Here is a 20,736-nt window from a genome sequence, read left to right as displayed (position 1 = left end):
GAAAGCAGGTGTGAAGCGAATGAGTGCTGCATGGTGTGTTTCTGAGAAGGTGAGAGAAGTAACGCGAAAAGGGAAAACGAGCGGCGGAGAGACAAAGGCTTTCAGATTGAGGTTATGAGTTGATCAAAGTGGATTCTGGCTCGTCTGGGGCTGCAGGCATGAAACCAGTCTGCATTTAAATATATCTGTAGAGAAGCAGGGACCCTACAGAGTTCTTCTGCTCCATCCCCGCCTTGTTCCCAAACCTCCAATTCCCAGTCCTATCTGGATGGATTCCTGCTTTGAATTTTAATGAAGGAAAACTAGAAGCTCTCCCCATCCTGAATTCCCTCTTTAGGGCATTTCATCTCTTTTCCTGCCTCCATTCATCAGAATGAAAATGTCTTACATGCCCGTAAGGTTTTTCTGATAATAGCGACTTGGCTGACAGATGGTTTTCAGGTGTTTCCAGAATTTTGCAAGAGACAAATGATATAAGAACAGTTCTTAAAGTGGAGACGGTGTCATCATCTGCATCCAGTATATGAAACAGGCTGTTTATTTATAGATTTGAGATAAAAATAGACAAATAAAAAGGAGAGGAAACGTCAGACAGTCAGACTCTTGTCTTTTGTTACACAAGAAAAAAAAGAATAAGCTCTTGCTGGCTTTTTTCAAGAGGCTGTTGACACACCAACATTTCCCTTGGGTAGGTACACAGTTCTCAGTGCATTTTAGTGCAGTGCTACAGCAGCGAAGTCATGTCGTTGTCAGACTTGTCCCACATATTATAGGTGACACTGCTTTCAATTCCGAGTTTAAGGCAACAGAATCAATCACATTAAAAACAAACTGCTGATATAGACAGACTCGTGGCAGTACATCATAAATGAAAACTATAGCTGAGCGGGTCAAGGTAGAAAGTGCATGCACTTGTCTGGACTGTAATCTGTCATGTGCTGCAGATTGGCCTGCAGTAATGAGCTTTTGCACTACAGCACAGAGAAACGCTGATACTGCCGTGGTGCTATTCTGCAGACAAAATGCAGTTCGACTTTCACCTGACAAAGACTCAGCAACACTCACCAATCAATAGGTGTCAAAATGTGCCCCGGTTTTGATAACAGATCTGTCAAGAACATGAATAAGTGCGCACAAATCTACAAGCATTAAGACTCAGGAGGGTGTAGGACAAAAGCAGCAGAATGACAGAAATCCCAAGACTCTTTAAATGTTTTACAATCAAAATATAACACCCAGAACACCTTTGTAATATGTTCGCTCAATGACGTAAGGCATCGTGGCATCTGACAAATGTTTTCTTTCTATATCTGAGAGTGTCCAGAGTGTTTGTCAAGATGGCAGAAGCAAAACGATACCGCGAATGAAGAAGTGAAGTGCAGCCGTGTCACCGAATTTCCCGTTTCTGTCATCTGTCGGGCTTAACAGATGCTCTACTCGGCTGCCTACCCAGGCTCCTCTCTGAGTCAGCCAGGCTCGCCAGTAAAGCCAAGGATCTGACTGGCTGTGGAAATTGAGCCTGATGGTAATTGATTGCACATAACTTGCGTGCCTCAATTAAAGAAAGTTAGTAGCTAGTGAGGAATTAAAAAAGTTTGAGTAGAAAAGACGTGGCCATCCATATTTGTCACACCAGCCTTCTTCAAGGTCAGTTCACTGCCAGCAGGCATTGAGAGGAGGGGTGAGGGGAGGGAGGGAAAGGAGAGACGAGTGACAGAAAGAGGGCCGGTCTGACAGCACGACGGGGCTGACGGCTGGCTGAAGCAGACAGTGAAGGACAGGTGGATGTAGCAAGACTCTGGTCTGGCTTGTATCAGGGGGCGTGGTCCATGGATGGCCCTGAATCATTGTCTTCCAAGTCCCGCGGGTTCATGGGGTTCGCCCTCGGCTCTGGCAGCCTGGAAGAGACAAAAAAACCCCATCAATTTCATATCAGTGGCAGCCCTCCAGCTTGCCTCTTCTTCTCTCTTTCCCAAACACCTGTATGCAGCTTCACAAACAAACAAACACACACACACACACACACACACACACACACACACACACACACACACACACACACACACACACACACACACACACACACACACACACATGTTTGTACTTCTATCTTAGTGAGGACATCCATAAGCGTAATGCATTTCCTAGAGCCTTACCCTAACCTTAACTATCACAACTGATCGCCTAACCCTAATCCTTACCCTAACCCTAACCAAACCTCAATTCATACCTGTTCTCTAAAAACAAGTCTTCACCCTCAAACATGGCTGTTTCAAAGTGAGGACCGGCCAAAATGTCCTCACTTTGTAAAAATGTCCTCACTTTGATAGTTAAATGCAGAAAATGGTCCTCACAATGTAGCAAGTACAAGAACACACACACACACACACACACACACACACACACACACACACACACACACACACTCCCCCATGCACACATATTATGGAAATATAATAAACCTTTGTGAAATGTAATCAGCTTCAATCAAGCTACGCCTTAAGTCGAAATCATCCATTCTGTCGGTTTTATATTAGCAGTTCTGCAGTGACAGAGACAAAGTGATAGCTAAATTGCGAGGACCTGTAGTAATCCGAGCCTGGCTGATAGATTCAATTTCACTGGAGACAGTCTACACTAATCATATGCTCTAATTGGACAATGTCGTAAGGGTGACAGAGCACCGCTGTGCCCCGAGAAGCAACTCTCCTGTAACTTCTCTCACCCCCACCCACCTCCATCTTTCTGATTATGATCCCCCCACCACCCACTTTAAATCCACGGCACCGCATCCATTTTTAAAAGACTATATGTCAGCATGTTTTTTTTTTCGAAACACACATTCATTCGCTGCATGGGTATGCTGTTTAATTCAATGAGATTCAATGCGCTTTAAGCTGCACCATTTCATCTCGCCATGCAAATGTATCTTTTAAAAACAATCGCTTCCTACGACCTTGGACAGTTAGTTTGCATTTATATTTGTGAATTTACACTCGTCTGTTGGAGCAAGGATGAACAAAGAAAAGATTACTCTACATAAACTTTTAATGTCTTACTGATGCACAGTTTTAAGGGCACAAACTAGAGCAGAAGGTCAAGCTAAACTGCTTGACTGCCAAAACATGTTTTTTGGAACAATAACTGACTGTAAAGATACTTCTAGTTCAGGCAATCAAAACAAAGACGCATATGAATGTCAGCCCAGTATCCTGCAGCAGTACGGACGCTTCGTTCTTTAGTTATTACATTCAGTGGGGCAGCGTTTCATCACCACCAATAAAGCAACAGGTAATTTGAATATCAAGCAATGTAATCTTTCACACAAATTGCTACACTGCACTGTTAATGAAACTAATGAATAATTTGCCCAAGCAACCACTGTGAGCAATAACGAAACACATTCAAAAACATAAGACTATAACGGGATGGAAAGCTTCTAGGAGCAGTAGGAGGATAATTAGTCGTGATGTGAAACAGTCAATTGTAGAGTCTATTCGGTGCGTTGTGGATACAACACAAATTATTTGCTCAAACATTTTGTAGTTAAATGCAGATAATTGCAGTGTGAAAAGCTGCTGATGAGAGGAGCCTTGGTTGCGCACACCTGTGGGTGATTTTTCTCGGCGGTAAAAGCAAAGACCTTGTTCAAAATAACAAATATGTAAATCAATAATTGGTGTCAAATGAAACAAAAGCCCGTCAAGCTACATCTGCGACACCAATTACAGTTTCAAAATAAATAACTTCTGAATTTGATTAGCCATTTGTCAGGGTCGCTCGGAAATATGAGAAATCTTTTGTCAGATGCTTTCCATTGTTGATGAATGAACTTCTTGCCAGCTTTAAATGGCATCAGTAAAATAACTACAGAAATACTCAATGATAGATTTACTTGCATTAAAAATATTACTTAGATAGAAATACACTAGGATAGTCACTGACTATACTACTGTATTTCTATACAAGTAGTATTAGCATGACTATTACCCAAATGTATTTGAAGCATCAAAAGCATTTCGATAACATTCAAAAAATGCCCAAGATGTGTTACTTATATTACTGATGCCTTAATGTTTGAGCAGCATTTTACTTTTGTATTTGGTCATGTTGGAGTTTATTTCAACTGTTTTATACAGCCCTTGGTATTTCAACTTGAATCATTGCTCAGTGTGCTGTAAGTCATATATTTAGTACATAAAATATGCCAAGTAACTAATAATTTAAACCAGTCAAATATTTGGACACACAGACTTATCTGAAGTTTTTTCTAGATTATTACAGTTTTTCTGCACTGTAGGAACAACAGTGGAGACATCAAGGCTTTAACCTCCCTTAGAAGGTTCATTAATAGGCCAACCTACCAGGTGACGAACTGGTGAGTGGCCTTCCCTTTACACCAGGCGACTCCAGCACTTGCTTTTACTCACCTACAAGACCCTATCAGGGAAGACACCTCAATACCTCTCCAACCTCCAACACCCCTCCCATAACAACTACCCCGAGGTCCAATGATTTCACAACACTCTCTATCCCCACAGTTCACGCTGTTTTCAGCCAGAATTCCTTTCGCTTTGCTGCAGCAATTGATTGGAATTCCCTCCAGAAATCTCTGAAACAGTCATCTCTTCCATCACGTTACCATACGCAGACCCGAGCTGACCGCTGCACATGCTGACTGCTTTCACTGATTTGCTAGCATTAATTTAGGCTGTTTCTAATCTCTGTTCAAACACTTGCACATTCTTTTTTGTATATGTATTGTCTATTTGTTATCTTTCTTCCTGCCAGGCCATCAATGTAAATGAGAAATTATTCTCAACTGATCTTATGTGGTAAAAAAAAAAAAAAAAAAAGAAAAGAATTTAAAAAATAAACAAACAAAAAAAACCAATACTGGCTGAAAAATATTTTACTATGAGCAGCAAGTGGTTTGGCAATCTGTAATGGAATATGCAATTCTTGGCAGTCATGGGAATTTGATAGGTTCCAGGACAGACATTTTGTTTTCGATTTTTAGATGACAAAAGTATTCAAACAAGCAGCTGATTAATGAATGCCAGATAAACTTGATTTTGTGCGTGTTATCTAATTGAATCCTGTGATATTTTTTGCCAGGTCTCTGTGGAGAACACATTTCTATCCATCTCTGCTTCTCTGAAGCTTCTCTCCCACACTTGCTTCAACACTGTTCCACCTCCGTCGTCTCCGTCTTCCTGTCCATGCCATATGCGGCATCTTTGAGGAAAAAGTCCCCACGTCTGTTAATAGGCAGCAAAATCTGTCTGAGCGCGGCTCCCTGAGTTCTCGTCTGACATACTTCTGTTGGCAGAAATGAAGAGCTGCTTCCTCTCCCTTTCTGCACCTCCTTGAGGACTGCATCATCACAATACAAACTCAAACAGGGCATCTCATCAAAGAGCAGGCACACATGGCACACATACATGAATGCACATGCGTCAACATCTCAAATTAGCTCATACTTTCCAACGTGAATGAATTAACTCCAAAATAGTCAGTAGTCCAGCTATAAATAAAATACTTTCAGGTAGGGCTGCAACAACGACTCGATAAAATCGATAATAATCGATTATTAAAAGCATTGGCAATGAATTCCATTATCGATTCGTTGTGTCGCGTGAGTCATAACGTCACTCGCCATGTCACGGAGCCGCCTACGTGACGTCACCTGCAGAGCGAGTTGATCAGAGTGAGGTGGAGGCAGAGCAGAGGAGGTATTTTCAAAGGAAGAGTAAATTCAACAAATGAAACATGACCAGCACGGAGAAAACAGTTTGACAGAAGTCCTCAAAAGTATGGGAGCATTTCACGCTTCACAAAACAAAGACATGCTGCGTGTCCACTACATGCGAATGCACGCATCTGAAAATTGTACTGATGTGAGCGGGCCACTACGTGATCACGTGACCGCGCTTTCAGCTTGACGGTCCGGTAGATGAGTCTGATAAAGACAGCAGCTCGGCGACATACTTTCTCTATCATTTCGAAAACACTAAAGGGAAAAATATTTCTAAAGCATTTGAGGCAAGAAATAGTCTGTGCAGCAGCTAAATCTGTCGTTGTTTTGGTTCACCGACGGCTAGTTTAGATGTTTAAGGACAGTAGAAGAGTCTACTTTATGCAAATGAGCTGCAGGTAAACACACCGGATCATAGCTGGAAACGCACCAACCGGACCAGCATGCCACATGCGATGTGTAGCATCTAGTGGACACGCACCTTAAGTCACTGCATTATCCTGTGTTTGTTCCGTTTTAACGTGAGGAAACGTAACATCAGTCTCTGTGTTAGCTTGTCTGATGCTAGGGTTAGCTTATTAACTGATTAATGACAGAGATGGGGCATGTGTGACTGTGAGAGATAGGTTTTATTTCACTTTTATCAGCTAAAGCAGGGTTTGAATATGCATTACAAATAAATGTAACTTGCACACTATGGTGGTAATAATTCGAAGATTAAGCCTCAAGTTTTAATTTTCTGACAGTCTGAGTGAAGACACTGGTCTGTGTTGGAGTGAGGCAGGATGAATTCCATTGACAGGCTTCATGATGAGAAAGACATCATGTCCACCACAGCCAGCAGCTGTCTGACTGAGAGCATCCTCAACATGACCATCACTGACATGAGGCCTCTGTTGTTTAAAGACGAAAGCTTCACTACAATGATCTTATTTGTTCTGTCATTCCTAATCTTCTATTTCTGAATAAAGAGGCGGAAATTAAAAATGTTTTTTTTTAAAAATCAGATTCATTGATTAATCGAAAAAAAATCGACCGATTAATCGATTATTAAAATAATCGTTAGTTGCAGCACTAGGTGTTAACAAAGCAGCAACAACACACACGCAGACACACGTTGGAATCAAGTGCCAACTAACTGGCTGCCAAGAGAAATGATGATGTTGGACGGTGTATACACACACATACAGGGTTAGCTGCTGTATAGTTGTACCATCTCTCTTAGGTATACAACCGAGACATTAATTATTGAACCGTATTGCAAATTTGAATCCTTGGCAAACTTATCGCCTACACTTTCATCCACTACACTAGTTTTACTCAGTATTCAGTATTCATTGTCTACAGCATCACGCAGGCTGTTCAGTCTTTGCTGTCAGCACAGAGCACACACAAGAGTCTGCATTGAGCTGAGCTCCTCGCTCTCACACAGCTCCTTCCTGTCTGAGATGGTGTTTGGGGTAAACGCTGGCAGACTTATTTGTGTAAGGCAATTTCATCTCGCATCTCCAGTCAACCAAAACAGTCACCCTGCTCTTTTGGAAATAAAATGTAATTACAAATATATTCATATGGCACAAAGTGAGGCCTACACTATGGAGGCAAATGAACTATTTATATTCAGACGGTCTTTGCTAAGCCTTAGGACACATGGATGTAATAACTTATTTATTCCACCCGCAGGAAAAAGGCCATTACTTGAGAGTGAGAGAGTGAGAGAGAGAGGGAGGCAGCGAATGGGATGGGTGATAGAGAGAAAAGACAGAGTGGAGCTTCAACTTACAACAAAATGTCAGTGGGTGGGTGATAAATTCCCTGCAAGTTAAAGCCTTTGCTTTGTTCTCTTTTTTCCTGTCTGTTCATCTTCTCTGGCCTAAGTAAAAGATCACTTTGCTGTGTGTGTCCTAACGACAGGGTTCTTTCCATCCATGACTTATTCATAAGCTTTAATGCGGTTGATGTTTTATTGATCGGGACTGATCATTGCCTCCTCCCCTTGATGTGACCATGTCCTGCAGAAAAGAGGGGAGAAGAGGACTGGGAGGCCTGCGACAGAAGCTGGCTTCAGTGAACCATTCTGGCTGTGCTTCTGGGTGATGGATGGACAACGAGCGTAGTGTGTGGAATTTTGGAACACTGTGCGGGTGTGTGTGTGAAGGAGAAAGAGGGACAGATAAGAGTTTAGATAGGACCGATCGGGCAGAACAAAGCTCATCTTCCTAATGTCCTCTCTCTAAGTGAAACAGAAAAGTTTCTCCAATAGCCCTTGAATGAACCCATCGCTCATGGGAGAAAACCTCTTGCTCCCTGTGAGGAAAACTAAGGGATGGAGTGTGCATGATGTTGCCTAGACTTTGACTTTTGTCTCTCTCTCATTCTATTCGTGTTTTGGCCTCAACCCTGTGGAGCTCTCTGGGAGATAGAGGAGGAAGGGGTCCTTGCTCTGATTAAGTTTGAATTCCCTGCTCTTGGCAGAGGAGCTGCAGGACTCCTAAGTCATCATCCGGAAATGCTCCCATCACGCTGTGGCAGCCTTGCCAGCTTGATCCAGCCTCATTGCCATATGAATAATCATACTTCAGTAGCTTGGATATGCTGAATGGGTCTGAGAGGTGTGTGTGTGTGTGAAAAGATGGGGAGACGAAAACGGAAGGAGCTGAAGAGCAAACTGGGGGTTGCTGATAGGGAAGTGAGGTTCTCCATGATTAAGCAAAGAGGTTGAATGAGAATAAGGCTGTGTACATAGCCTTCATGGCAATCATCTTGTGGGGGGAAATAACTGTTGCAATTTGCATTTCCAAACAGTGCTGATGCCATCTAAGCACGCTCCATCACATAAGATGGCTGAGCACATTTCTCAAACCCTAGGGGCCTATGAGGTTTGGTCTAATGAGAGAGGATCCTTAATGGTTATTGATAGAGCCCACGAGGACAGGTTCTTACCCTTACTCTCCAGTGAAGCAGTGCACTCTGCCACGACTTAATGAAGTAAAACTTGTCGCTTCTGCAGGATGATTTAACACTACAAACAGCTTTCTGACAAGAGATGACGATGATATGGAAATAGATCAAATAAAGCAGTTAAAGAGGGAAAGAAAGGAGTGCAGAGCATTAATGACGTGAGCAAGGGAGGGCGCAAAGAAAAAAGTTATTGATTAGTAGATGAGAACCTAGTGTAAAAAAAAGAGAAAAGACATATTGAAGGCTATTATGAGTAATTTGCCATCCCATCGCTACTGCTGGATCTAATTGGCCATTGTCCTGGAAAGGTTTACATCCGTCACTCTTGCCATAAAATCTGCCAGCTTCCCCTCTTCTCTCTATGGATTTATGTTCCTTCCTTTCATCTGACATCCCCGTCTTGGGATGTGCAATTTAGAAATAGCCCCTCACACACCTTTCATTAAGAGCACCCCTGTGATCTTCCCAACACTTTGCACTGCGATGATCCTGCCAGCTAGGATTTGAGCTATGGAGGTATCCTAATGAGGAGAAATGTGAAGGAAAGGGCAAAGGAGTGACACAAAGAGGAAGACTTAAGGAGAAGGGAAGACTATTTAGCAGAGCTTCAGGAAGGTGAAGATCAGAGGACAAAGGGAGGAGAGCCAGAGTGATGGAAAGAGGCGATACCATCTTGATTGAAATTTATTACTGACACACGACAAAGGGAGAGGGGATGTCTGAGCCACGATTAATACATTTATCAGACGTTCCTATTAAAGTTTCATGGTTGCGGGTTTGGGCAGGCCATTACGTGATGCTGTGTGTTTGTCTCATGCTCAAATACAAAGAGTGAGCATTGCCAGGAACACCATCGTAAGCGTTCTTGTTAATACGTGGCCTGTACATACTAACGTTCTAAAATTAGGTGTAGCTGCTTCACACGAAACTGTATAAAGAAATACATCAATTCCAAAACCAATTTCCCTTATGAATATATTTGCACAAAAAAGCCAAACAACAGCAGATTTTGTCCGGAAGGAAAACAAATGTGGCAGGTAATGACAAGTTAATCTTCTATAATGACATTTTATTTCAAGGAACAAAAGCCTTTCCAAGATGACAACTTGGAGAAAAACAAATTGCCCGTCTTAGCCGTTTCAATTCAAGTCAGTAAATATGGAAAAAATAATACGAATAAAATCCAATTTAACAAATGATACAAGAAAATGACCATCATTTAGTTTATATTTCAAAACATCTGTAATATACCATCGTACCAGGGTTATTGCACTCGTCATGGCCGAAAAAGAAAACCTTAACTGGACTGACATGAGTTATTGAGGACAGAAGACTCTATTAAAATTCCATGGTGAGAGGCTGCGAGGTGGGCACACGTGCTACCAGCTGTGCAGGTATTGGAGGTGGACGGCAGAAGGAATGAGTCACAGTTTGGCTGTTTCACTTTTAAACCACTGACGCACAGGATTTGTACTTGATACACTGTATTTGACATCCTGAAATGAATAAATATGCTTTGCAATTGGATTATGTGACAGCCAGTTTAACATAACGACACACGAATAGGTGGCATGCTGTAGGAGTCGGGATTGTGTCATTTTTTGTTTGCCACATAAATGTTCTGGTTTGCTTCGATTTATGTTCGGCAATTTATTAAGTCTGGAGTTTGGGCACGACAGGAACACAAGCTAGAAGGCTGTTCAGGAACATCCTCCTCTGAAGCAAAAATTAAAGCCATGTTTTCTGACATAGTGACACATGCATGGTCGATAAAGGAAGCAGTAATCTGCATTTAAAGGAAAAAATAAACAATCCTTTTCTTGATCCATGACATGGGAGAATAATCTACACGAGTCCAAACTCCCTGTGCATTTAATAACAAATCTAGATATTTCTACACAGCATTCATGTGTGCAGCTACCCCTGATGAATCATATTTACAGAAGTATTGGCTTTGTTTGATTTATTGTGCAGAAGAGATTCTTTTCCCCCATAAATGAAACCATCTGTACGCATAACAGCCAGACTGACCACAACAAACTGTACACACTGAAAAAGAACACTGCTATATTCAACGTATAAAACAACAGCCTTATCACGTAAAGTGCTATATTTTATCTGATCAATTATGAATTAAGCACATTTGTAATTAGGTCAAAATATATTTGAGGGACTTTTGAAGTCTATAGGATATATCTTGCATACATTTTTATTACAAGTAAAAAAAGTTTATTGTGATCATGTCTTTACAATTCATCATTATTTATTATGGAAACAATCACTTCTTAATAAATATATCACAATATATATATATATATATATATATATATCACTAAAATGTCAACTGAATAACCATCCCAATTTAACAACAACCATCTTTTAGTTAGCTAAACAATTATAAAATGAGCTGATTCAAAAATAGTTTTGATTGTGTTCTTTTTATTAAGTTGAGATTTTCATGACAGATATTTTTTTTGGCAATATATCAAAGTTTATATGGAAAATAACTAATTTTCCTTGAAAGTGATAACTTTCAACTAAGTTACCCATTACAAAAACACCTCTCCAGGAAGTGTGTTAATTCCAGATCACATGACCTGCTCCACATGATGTCATTTCCTCCTGAAGAAAAGACTGGAAAGACTCCAAGGCTTTCTGAGTTATTTAATATAAAGTAGTGTGTGAGTCAAGTGTGGATTTATGGCATGTCAACAGTTTTACTACAATATCTTTAGAAATAACTTTCAATTTCAACTTTACTCAATTGTATGTATAATATTTAAGAAGACTCTTTCTGTAAAAATGCCATGTGGTGTTTGGTTATAGGCAGTCATGGTGATTTTAGACCTGAAAACATCAAAAATGTCAACTATGACACCTGTCAACTATGTTACAAAAAGTCCTGCAATTATATATTGGCCCAATTACATTTCATTTTCACACAAAACTCTTCAAATATTCACTAATGTAGTATTTATACCCACATTCCCATGAAATGAATTACTGACTGCGTCTTAATGATCGTAGAAAACAGTGAAACAAACTTCCTGACCAAAGAAAGAGCCTCCACTCATATGACACATGTTCTCCATTGACTGACTAATTGCTTCAAACAGTGACAGTCTGCCTCTTTCAGAGTCATTGGTCTATTCATACTGTTCACTGGGACTGTCTTCCCGCTGAAAAACAATGCAACACCCTGTGGTGTTTCCATGCTGTTCCAAAGACTTAATCAGTTCACGGAGGAAGTTAAGAGACAAGGCACAACAACAGGCAATGCATCATGGTACAGGGGACAGAGAGCTAGGGGCTGTTTAATATGACCCTCTGTGTGCACCACAGCTTATTCATCAGAACAAAACGGGGGAGGCGAGGATAAATCCATCTCATCATCCACCAGATGCATCGCCTGAAGTAAACCCATTCAAACTCATGTTCATGCATGCGATTATTTTAAAATGTACATCAGGAAGTGTGGCGCGCACCACTCCAACCGTAGATTTCATGCGGGGCGGCTCACTACATGATGCATGTGTTACGCTGAGGATGCCTTCTCCCGTGTACAGGCCGCACACAACGAGGCGGAAAAGGCCAGTGATGCAGAATAAAACAGTGTACTGATGCTCAGCCAATCAGAATAATCACACAGGTTTGCCGGTGCCGCAGCAGGTGTAAGGCGTTGGATGAATACCGTTATCCCCCCATAAACTAAAGATCTCGCTCACTTGGACACAGGTACCCACTGTTAATCATACAGAGGAATTAATGCGGAGTCATTCAGATAAGAGCATTACACCATTGTGAAGACTCTATCTTGCATTGGCTTATTTAGTGATTTTACAATTTCTCTAGCCACGGGGGCAATTGAGGAAATAATTGAGAAGAACTGCAGCGGTTTTAGTCATGTAGCCCATGAAAATAAACCTGCTTATTAGAGTGACTGTACACTTAAAACAGACCTCGACAAGAAAACAAGCATCTCTATTGTCACTTGCTTCAGATATACGGCTGGGTGTGGATTAGACATACCTTCTTAATTGCCCATCTCCACCAAGGGGCTTTTAATCAGTCAACAATCAACAATTATACTGAATTGTAGTCTCCTACAGGCACCAGGACTGTTTCTTCCAATTTTCTACAGCCATTATACTCCTGTAACCAAGTAAATGGCAATGAATGACGTTAAGGAGAAGGGAGCACAGAGGAGATAATGGAATCACCTTAATGGCTCCCCAATGTATAACAAAGCAAGACAGGAAAAAGGACAGATATGTTGGAGGGGAGTTTGATAATGAGAGGTTTGACTGTCCAGACTGGGTCATTGTCTCTGATTAGACATCATCGCAAATAGCAGCTGATTATCTCTACAACACCCCAAAAAATTAATAAATACACAGCTCCATAAAGAAACCCAGGAGATGTTATTAAACAAGGCTCACTGTGTTGTTTTACAATTAGCTTACCTGTTCTGGTGATACAGAGCAACAGCTATTGTTGGGTGTTTCAGTGTAAAAGAGACAAAACCCAATTCTGGAGAAGAGCTGTGGGAAAAAAAAAAAAAAACAACCTGATGACAACCTGAGGTCTGTTCGCAAGAGAGAGGTGAAATCTGTTAACTCTGTGGACAAAGTACTGGCTGTAAAAACGGTCGGCATGGTTCTAGAAAATGACCAAAAGCCTAACTGTGTGGTCAATTATTGAAATCCACACAAATGTGGAAAAACTGCAAGAAAAAAAATTCCAATTCACTTCGTATTCTTTAATTTTTTTGAACCACCATAGTAACCGGCGCTTTATTATTTAATTGCTCAGGCACAGATTCCAAGTTCAGCAGACCAAAAGATGGAAATGGCACATTTCCTACTAACCAAACAACTTTCTGGAAAGGACTCCGCTGACACACAGTACAAAGTTGTCTCTCCATGTAGCAGCTATGCAACATGCTTTCTGGTATGTGGGAAATGAAGGATCTGTAATTATAATTGTACTGATGTGATAATGCTCATGTGATGCGCATGTTTCAATTTGATGACACAGAGACAGGAGTCAGTTGACAGTCACGAAGTGTTATTTATAGAGAGGAATGCCGAATGCACTCATCACATGATCAACACCTGGATGGACATGTGGGGTACATAGCAAGCAGTTCATATCAATGTCTCTTATTGTCAGATTTTGCAACTCTAATGACATTTGCATCTGATGCTCCCTTAATTGCAAGACCAAGTATTCAATTTAAAGAACATTAAAGCCTCACAGGGCTGCGGTTGTGGCTGTTTTGTCCTGTCTCTTGCTCTGAGTTCTAATGTCCTAATACTTGATTTAATGCAGTTTGCTCTCAAACAGGTTTCAGAATAGTTCTATCTCCTGATTTTAACAGTACTGCACTTACATTATTGTATGTTTGTTGCTCCTGCTATGAGATAATTTCCCCATGCAAAGGATATTTTAAATCCCAGCGTGTGCTCGAGTTGTTGCACGAGAACGAGAATTTCATTTCAAGCTGCACTGCATGCGTACCTTCTCATAACTGCTTCAGAAATATCTAGCCTAGTTGGGGTTTGCTCTGTCAGACAGGTCCCTGGTCTGGCGATAACTGATACTTGCCAAGCAGAGCAAAACTTTCTTTTCGCCTTCATGTTTTTAAAAACATGCAGACTATGTCTTTGGTTAAATTGAAATTTCTGTCGTACCTAATACTCCTTTGAAGTTTGAATTTCAAGCTCACGAGCATGAGAAAGGGAGAGAAAAACACTTGGGAAGAATAAACTTTATCTGTCCTTCTGAGAGAACTCGGCATCAGCTTACAGGTAATGAATAGTGAGAGCTTGTGCCGTCCTGCTCTCCTTTTACTAAGACATTTTGCATTTGTCCTTCTCTACAGTCTCTTATTATTTCGACTTTGATGTAATTTTGTTTCTTGTCCAATATCTATCCCTTTTAATGTCCTGCGCCTGCTATTCAACAGCTTGTTTTTTTGTCCAGTTTCTCACCCCATTCTTCACCCGAGTTCCTAATGTCTTTTACACTCTGTCCTGGTCTGCCCTTTAACGTCTCCACAGGCACCATCGATCCAGGGTTTCAGAGGGGAGTCCTTCCTTGTCTGATCTACACAGTCTGTCATGTGACCACTGAGCTGGCTCTATCCCAGGGGCAGACAGCCATTATGAAGACTGACTGGTCACAGCAGCGCCCACACATTTGGCAGGGCTGCATAGCTGCCCCTGCTGCTTCTTTCAAACAACCCAGTCTCTAACAGAACACTGGCGCCTCCTTAATCAGCGAGCTGCTCAGGTGCCCTGACGAGCTGTCCCCGGAATCCTGATTGCTCCAGAGAAATGTGAAAATTAAAAGCCTGTTTACACCACACTCGGAGCAATGATTCCGACTCCTCCTCTGTCGGCAGACTCCTCAATCAAGAAATGGAGAGATGTCATGGACACATATGGCCAGAGAAGAGGAGGAGGAGGAAAAAAAAGAAAGAAAAAAAAAGTGTGTGTCGATGAGACAGAGAAAACAGAGCTGGAGAACAGACTGGCTTTAGGCAAAGCTTCTGTCACATGAAAACTCCACCGCCCTGCATCCAAGCCCTGTCATCCAAGCCCTTAGTGTGAAGGGACACCCAGACAGACAGATCAGAAAACCTGGGCTCCAGACTGTCAAAACTCTCATCTCGCCTGATAAAAGTCTCATATGCCTCATCCATCCCACCCTGCTTTTCCTCTGCTGAATGTTAAACACACTGTGGAATTAAAGGACTTCCCTCGGGGAGCGGCGAAAAGATCTTTCGCTTGTAACAACAAAAGGATGAACTGTTATGATCTCTATAACCAAATCAGCTTTAAAGTTAAACTTCCAAAAGCAAATTTTGGGCTGCACTGCAACTATATTAACATCAGATTTTACAGATGGCTCTGCACAAGCCGAGCCTAGTTTGGGCTTTATTACCCTGAACTTAAATTTGTAGCTTTGCTCCTGCATGAGCAGCACAGATAGATGCAGCATTGAAATGCAGCCATGGGGCTTAAAGGCTCCCCGATGCTACCTGACTAATAAACTTTTATGTGTACTAATGCATCCTGTAAAGCATTATTCATAAAAAAGGCTGCCATTTCCTGAAGGTGACATGCCCCTATTGGATATCTCATGATTGAGAAACTGGCAGCAATTTGATCATTTTCTGAATAAAAAATGCCACGCCCATTTCTTCCTTTAATGACAAAATTGCCCCAATATTCCCTTTATTGTAATGGTTTACAAAAACAGTGGGTGAACGTCTTGTTCAGAAGGGAAATATAGTTGTGCAAATGAGACTGGAAAAAGATATTAATTTTCCCTTCACATCTCTCTCTTCACAATGTAATGGTGGATTAAGGTGATTTTGTAAAGTGCGTACTAAACCTCCCATTAGAATCCAGGGGTAGTTAATCCCAACCATCTCCACATTCCTCTCTACCCAGTACTATCAATCTACAGTGTGACGAGGCTGCTGAATTAAACACGCCAACCTTCGCACGCTCCTCCTTCCCCTCATTGCAAGAATAGTCGATCAGAGGGACCAGACTGGAAGAGGCACATTGGCTTGAGTGTGCTGCGACGTTGTTGCTGAGTCCAACCGTGGAAGGAAGACATTTTTCCGGTGGTGTGTGTGTGTGACTGCTGTTTCTGTGTTGACAGTTCCTACCTAGAGCAAGAGGTTTGATAAGGCACTGATTCATTGCCCCTTGGTTTAGCCTGCCACTATCGTCCTCCTGCATCTCCACCAAGCTGAAATCAGACCTGTAATTCCACCCGAAGGCTAACACACCGCGATATGCAAGTGTGCGTGTGTGTCTGTGTGTGTGTGTGTGTGTGTGGTTAAAGGGGACATAGGTCAGACAGCATGAGGAAGGCATCTGTGCGTGAAAGCGTCTTCCTGTCTGTGCCGAGCTTCCTTGTTATTTTCGTCTTTTCACTAATTACCCGATCCATGTGAGTGGTTTGTGTGTGTGTATTGTGGTTGTGTGAGTTTAGGAATGAAAAATGAATGTCTATACACAGTGTGACATCTTTTGAGTGCTTTTGCTGTGTGTCTGTGAGTACTGCATGCATGATAGGGTGCAAGGCGAGGACTCAACAAATTCAATATGACAATCTGCCTTGTGGATAGAACACTGAGAGAGGAAGAATATGAGTGTGAGTGTGTAAGTGGGTGAGAGAATATGCAGAGATTCCAGAGAATCTATTTTCCTGTTTGTAAATGGGTATAATTCTCTGACAAGAGCAAGACAGGAGAAGAAGGAGCTCTAATTGCCTAATCCATTTCCCGTAGAGTATGTCATTTCAGCCTTACCCAGGCCAAATAATGTTATTGTCAAAAGCAAACAAAACTCACAAGCAGCAGAAGACTGCCGACAGCATGCGGCATAACCAGAAGACCAATTACCAACTGGCTGATTGCCACTTTCCTGAGGTGGTGATTTCAGTTGAAAACACTGACACTTTCTGATCCATACAGTCCAGATGTTGAATGCTCAGATTGGATGAGCTGTTCAAAAGTACCAAATATAAGGGTGGCAGAGAGCATAGATTGTTTCAATAAAAATATAGCTGTCTGAAAAGAGCAATTCATGTTATTACTACAACTATTTTCAGTCCTGCTAGCAGTGAGGCTCTGGTGAAGTCTATGTGTTGGACTTGTGGTCAGGTGGTCACCCTCTTTGGCCCAGACTGAAATATGTCAACTATGTTGGCTAATTCTTAATGAAAGGTTCTCCGGGCATTCATAGCCCCTACAGCAGAAAGCCTCCTGACTTCTCTGATCCCCTGACTTTTCATCTTGTGAGTCAGTGAGACAGAAAAATGTCTCAACAGCTCTTACATACTTTGGCAAAAAAAATCGAAACTGCCATTCTTAGATCCCAGATCAGCAGTTCGAATGACTTCTGCGATCCCCTGATGTTTTGTCTCAGGGCACTAGGGAATTTCTGCGTGGTTCTTGAGTAAAATATCTATTGAATGGATTACAGTGAAAATTGGTACAATCATACAGTGTTTCCTATACAATCTCTAGAACTAATCCTTGATTTGTTCAATACTTGGTGACATTCATGACAGCCTCAGTTGTAGTTTGCAATGGTGTTAATTAGCACATGTCAGCAGGATAACATGCTAAAGTGAAATGGTTAACATGTTAGTATTGTACCTGTGAGCATTTTAATTTAATTTCATTCATTTCACGGGAACAGTGCACATTGATCTCACTGAGTTAGCCCTGAAGGCTTAATTTCATCTGTTGTCCCTAGCCAGTTCTCAAAACAGCAACATAAAATTAGATGACTTATCACAAACAGAACATTGACCTCAAAGCGATTATTCTCAAAGCTGTGCCTACATACAGCTTCACAGAGCCACTAGTATTGGCTGCGGAGTCTTTAACTCGTTCTCAAAATAAACTTTTGAAATTCAACAATTCAAAACATTTGAAACAAATGTGTTTCACTGTAAGCGAGATCGTACCGTAGAGTCTATGAGACATCTGACTGCCATTTCATTACAGCTGCATCTCACCAGATGTGTTTTTACATGTGATTGGCATGCATGCAGATGCGCACATTTAATGCAGAAACTCCTGTCATCTAGTCTCACTGCACCCTTCTCTCACTTCTTTTTGTCTTCTCGCTTTCTAGTTTTCAAATAAATGCATATCAACACTCACACTCAGCAGGACACACAGACACACACACCCACACACACTCCCCAACTATCCGTTTTCAGAAGGGAAGAACGAGCTGTAATTAACACATTTGGATTAAATTTTATTTCTGATACTAATTCCTCACAGCCTTTCTCTTAACAGAACACACAAACTGCAGAAGCGTCTGTGACAACGTGATTATTAAATGGGACGGCTAGAGATGTCTGGATGGGTAATTTAATGAGCAGGTGCAGAGGAAAAAAAAGAATTAACACGACAGGCTGGGAGAAAGGAGTGCAGCGCATAGAAACACTGCTCTGCATTCATAAATAATAAAGTAGATAATAAGGCATCAACACATTTTATGATGTGACATAAAGATGACAAGCTCCACCTCAATTTACAGTAACAGACAGAGTAAGGGGAGGCAAGAAGTGAAAAAAAAAATGAGTGGCTTCCCATTCTAAGTGACTCAATACGATGCTCACTACCGGGGTAAATAGCACAAGGTTATCAGGAAACGTATTTGTTCAAGTACATACAGCAATATATGGGCCAGTGGAAGAGATAAAATGCTCGAACCAGGAAGGCTAGTGAAGTTTACTGAACTAACCTATTGTTGCTGTCTTGTGCACTGGAGCCTCCTGAAATATTATTTGCCACGCTTTCTTTCATTTTTCATGCCTTTCCTTTCTGTATTACCAACCTGCCCAGAAAGCTTACTGTAGTTCCCGTGTTTTCAACTCCCCCTATTTCCTCCTTTCCTCTTCAGTAGTCATCCCACATCTTCCTTGATGGAGTGGAAATGCATCTCTACAGGCTACACCTTATGCTCATCTCGTCTCAGCCTGGTTCCAGCCTCCGTCTGCTCAATTTTATATCTAAAATTTAACAATGCAGAGCTTCCTTTACAATTTATTTTCATATACATATATGTTTTTTGAATGTCTTTTTTGGACAAATGTTAACATGCACAAAGTTCTTTTAGATAAGTGTATTAGAGTTGTAAAATATGAAATGCCAAGGATACTAACATGTAAATTTCTGTTAAATCTGACCTTTTCCCATTCCTTAAGGTAAAGTTCAATAATTATGAATATTTAAAGAGCTCTGTGGTGCTCCTCGTTAAACTGTTAAATCTTTGTCTTACCAGTTTTCCAGTGTCAGCAGGATAAAACAATCACTCCTTTTCACATGGTATGAAATTACTATGCTGACAAGCATCTTTAGCACACACAAACACAGCGCACATAAAACAGTAAAAATGAGAACACAAAACACCTTTGCAAACAGACAACAACTGCAGCACTAAGGCAACAAAAAGTGTGTGGGAGAGAGATGCTGTTCACATATGTGGCTCAGCAATCCATTATTCATAGGCACAACAGACTCAGAGGATATACATAAACACTGCAGTAACCTGATTCTGGCACACTATGGCCTTGGATGCATCACGGACACTTAATGCAGAACCTTTGCTCTCTGGGATCACAAACAACACACGGCGCTCAGTGGAGCTCTCATTGCTATCTGCACAGCAGATCAATACCAGAAGTACTCTTAAGCACACTGGGCCCCTGTCCCTTACAGGGCTACACAAAAGGAACTGCACAACAATCCAGCAGCAGTGGGCTGCAGATGTGGTGAAGTTCAAAATCCTGAAGTACATCAAAGTGATCAGGTGGTAGTTCCGTCTGCAGTCAAGCCAAATATGAAAGGAGGGAGTTTGTGTCAAAAATACATTCATAGCTGTCAAGTCTGTTTTGCAAAAATACATTTCCTACCTGTCTCGTCTCTTTCGCATTTTGACAGTCATGATTCTTGCAACTTTAACAGATTATTTAATTAGACAGCTTGCATTTCCCGGCTTCCTTTGGAGCCTTCTTATTGCACTAGACGAATTGGATAAAAACTAGACACCTCCGAATGCAAAAGTAAAATAGATGGGTATTGTTAAAGCAACCCCAACTCTAAGTCAGAGGTGCTTTTTCGAGATAAATTACCTCATCTATATTCAAGAAAAGATTCAGGAGAAACAAATAACTGCCATTAGTCATCACAAAACACAAAGCTACCACAATTGCACACACATACTTATTTACTTGTTTACTTCCTTTAACACCTCTGCACACACCCCTCTCCAGACTCCTCTAAAAACTGTTTGATGTGATCCATGAAGCACACATGCACATGTGCCCACACACTCAAACACACAAATGAATGACATCCTAAAATTGGGGAAACATTGTGCCTGTGGCATGAATTATGCATGGTTATAGTTTCTTATCATCTAAATGCATGTCTCTCTATTTGTCAGTTTGGTTTGTGTGTGCTTTGCATT

At 41.3% G+C, this 20,736-nt stretch overlaps 1 protein-coding gene across 2 annotated transcripts in view; it reads right to left on the bottom strand.

Annotated features, from left to right (window-relative positions):
* Positions 1 to 503: 503 nt before the first annotated feature.
* trim44 (tripartite motif containing 44) overlaps positions 504 to 20,736 on the bottom strand; it is a 49,014-nt gene continuing 28,781 nt past the window's right edge. For both annotated transcript variants that reach the window (XM_051952327.1, XM_022189964.2), the window contains one exon: positions 504 to 1,898. In XM_051952327.1, coding sequence (XP_051808287.1) covers positions 1,814 to 1,898 — 85 coding nt within the window. In that variant the 3' untranslated portion in view covers positions 504 to 1,813. The remainder of the gene's footprint in view (positions 1,899 to 20,736) is intronic.

This window comes from Acanthochromis polyacanthus, chromosome 8, assembly GCF_021347895.1.
Source record: "Acanthochromis polyacanthus isolate Apoly-LR-REF ecotype Palm Island chromosome 8, KAUST_Apoly_ChrSc, whole genome shotgun sequence".
Classification (NCBI taxonomy): domain Eukaryota; kingdom Metazoa; phylum Chordata; class Actinopteri; family Pomacentridae; genus Acanthochromis; species Acanthochromis polyacanthus.
Note: the sequence above shows the minus strand (reverse complement) of the source record. Positions and strands in the feature narration are given on the sequence as shown.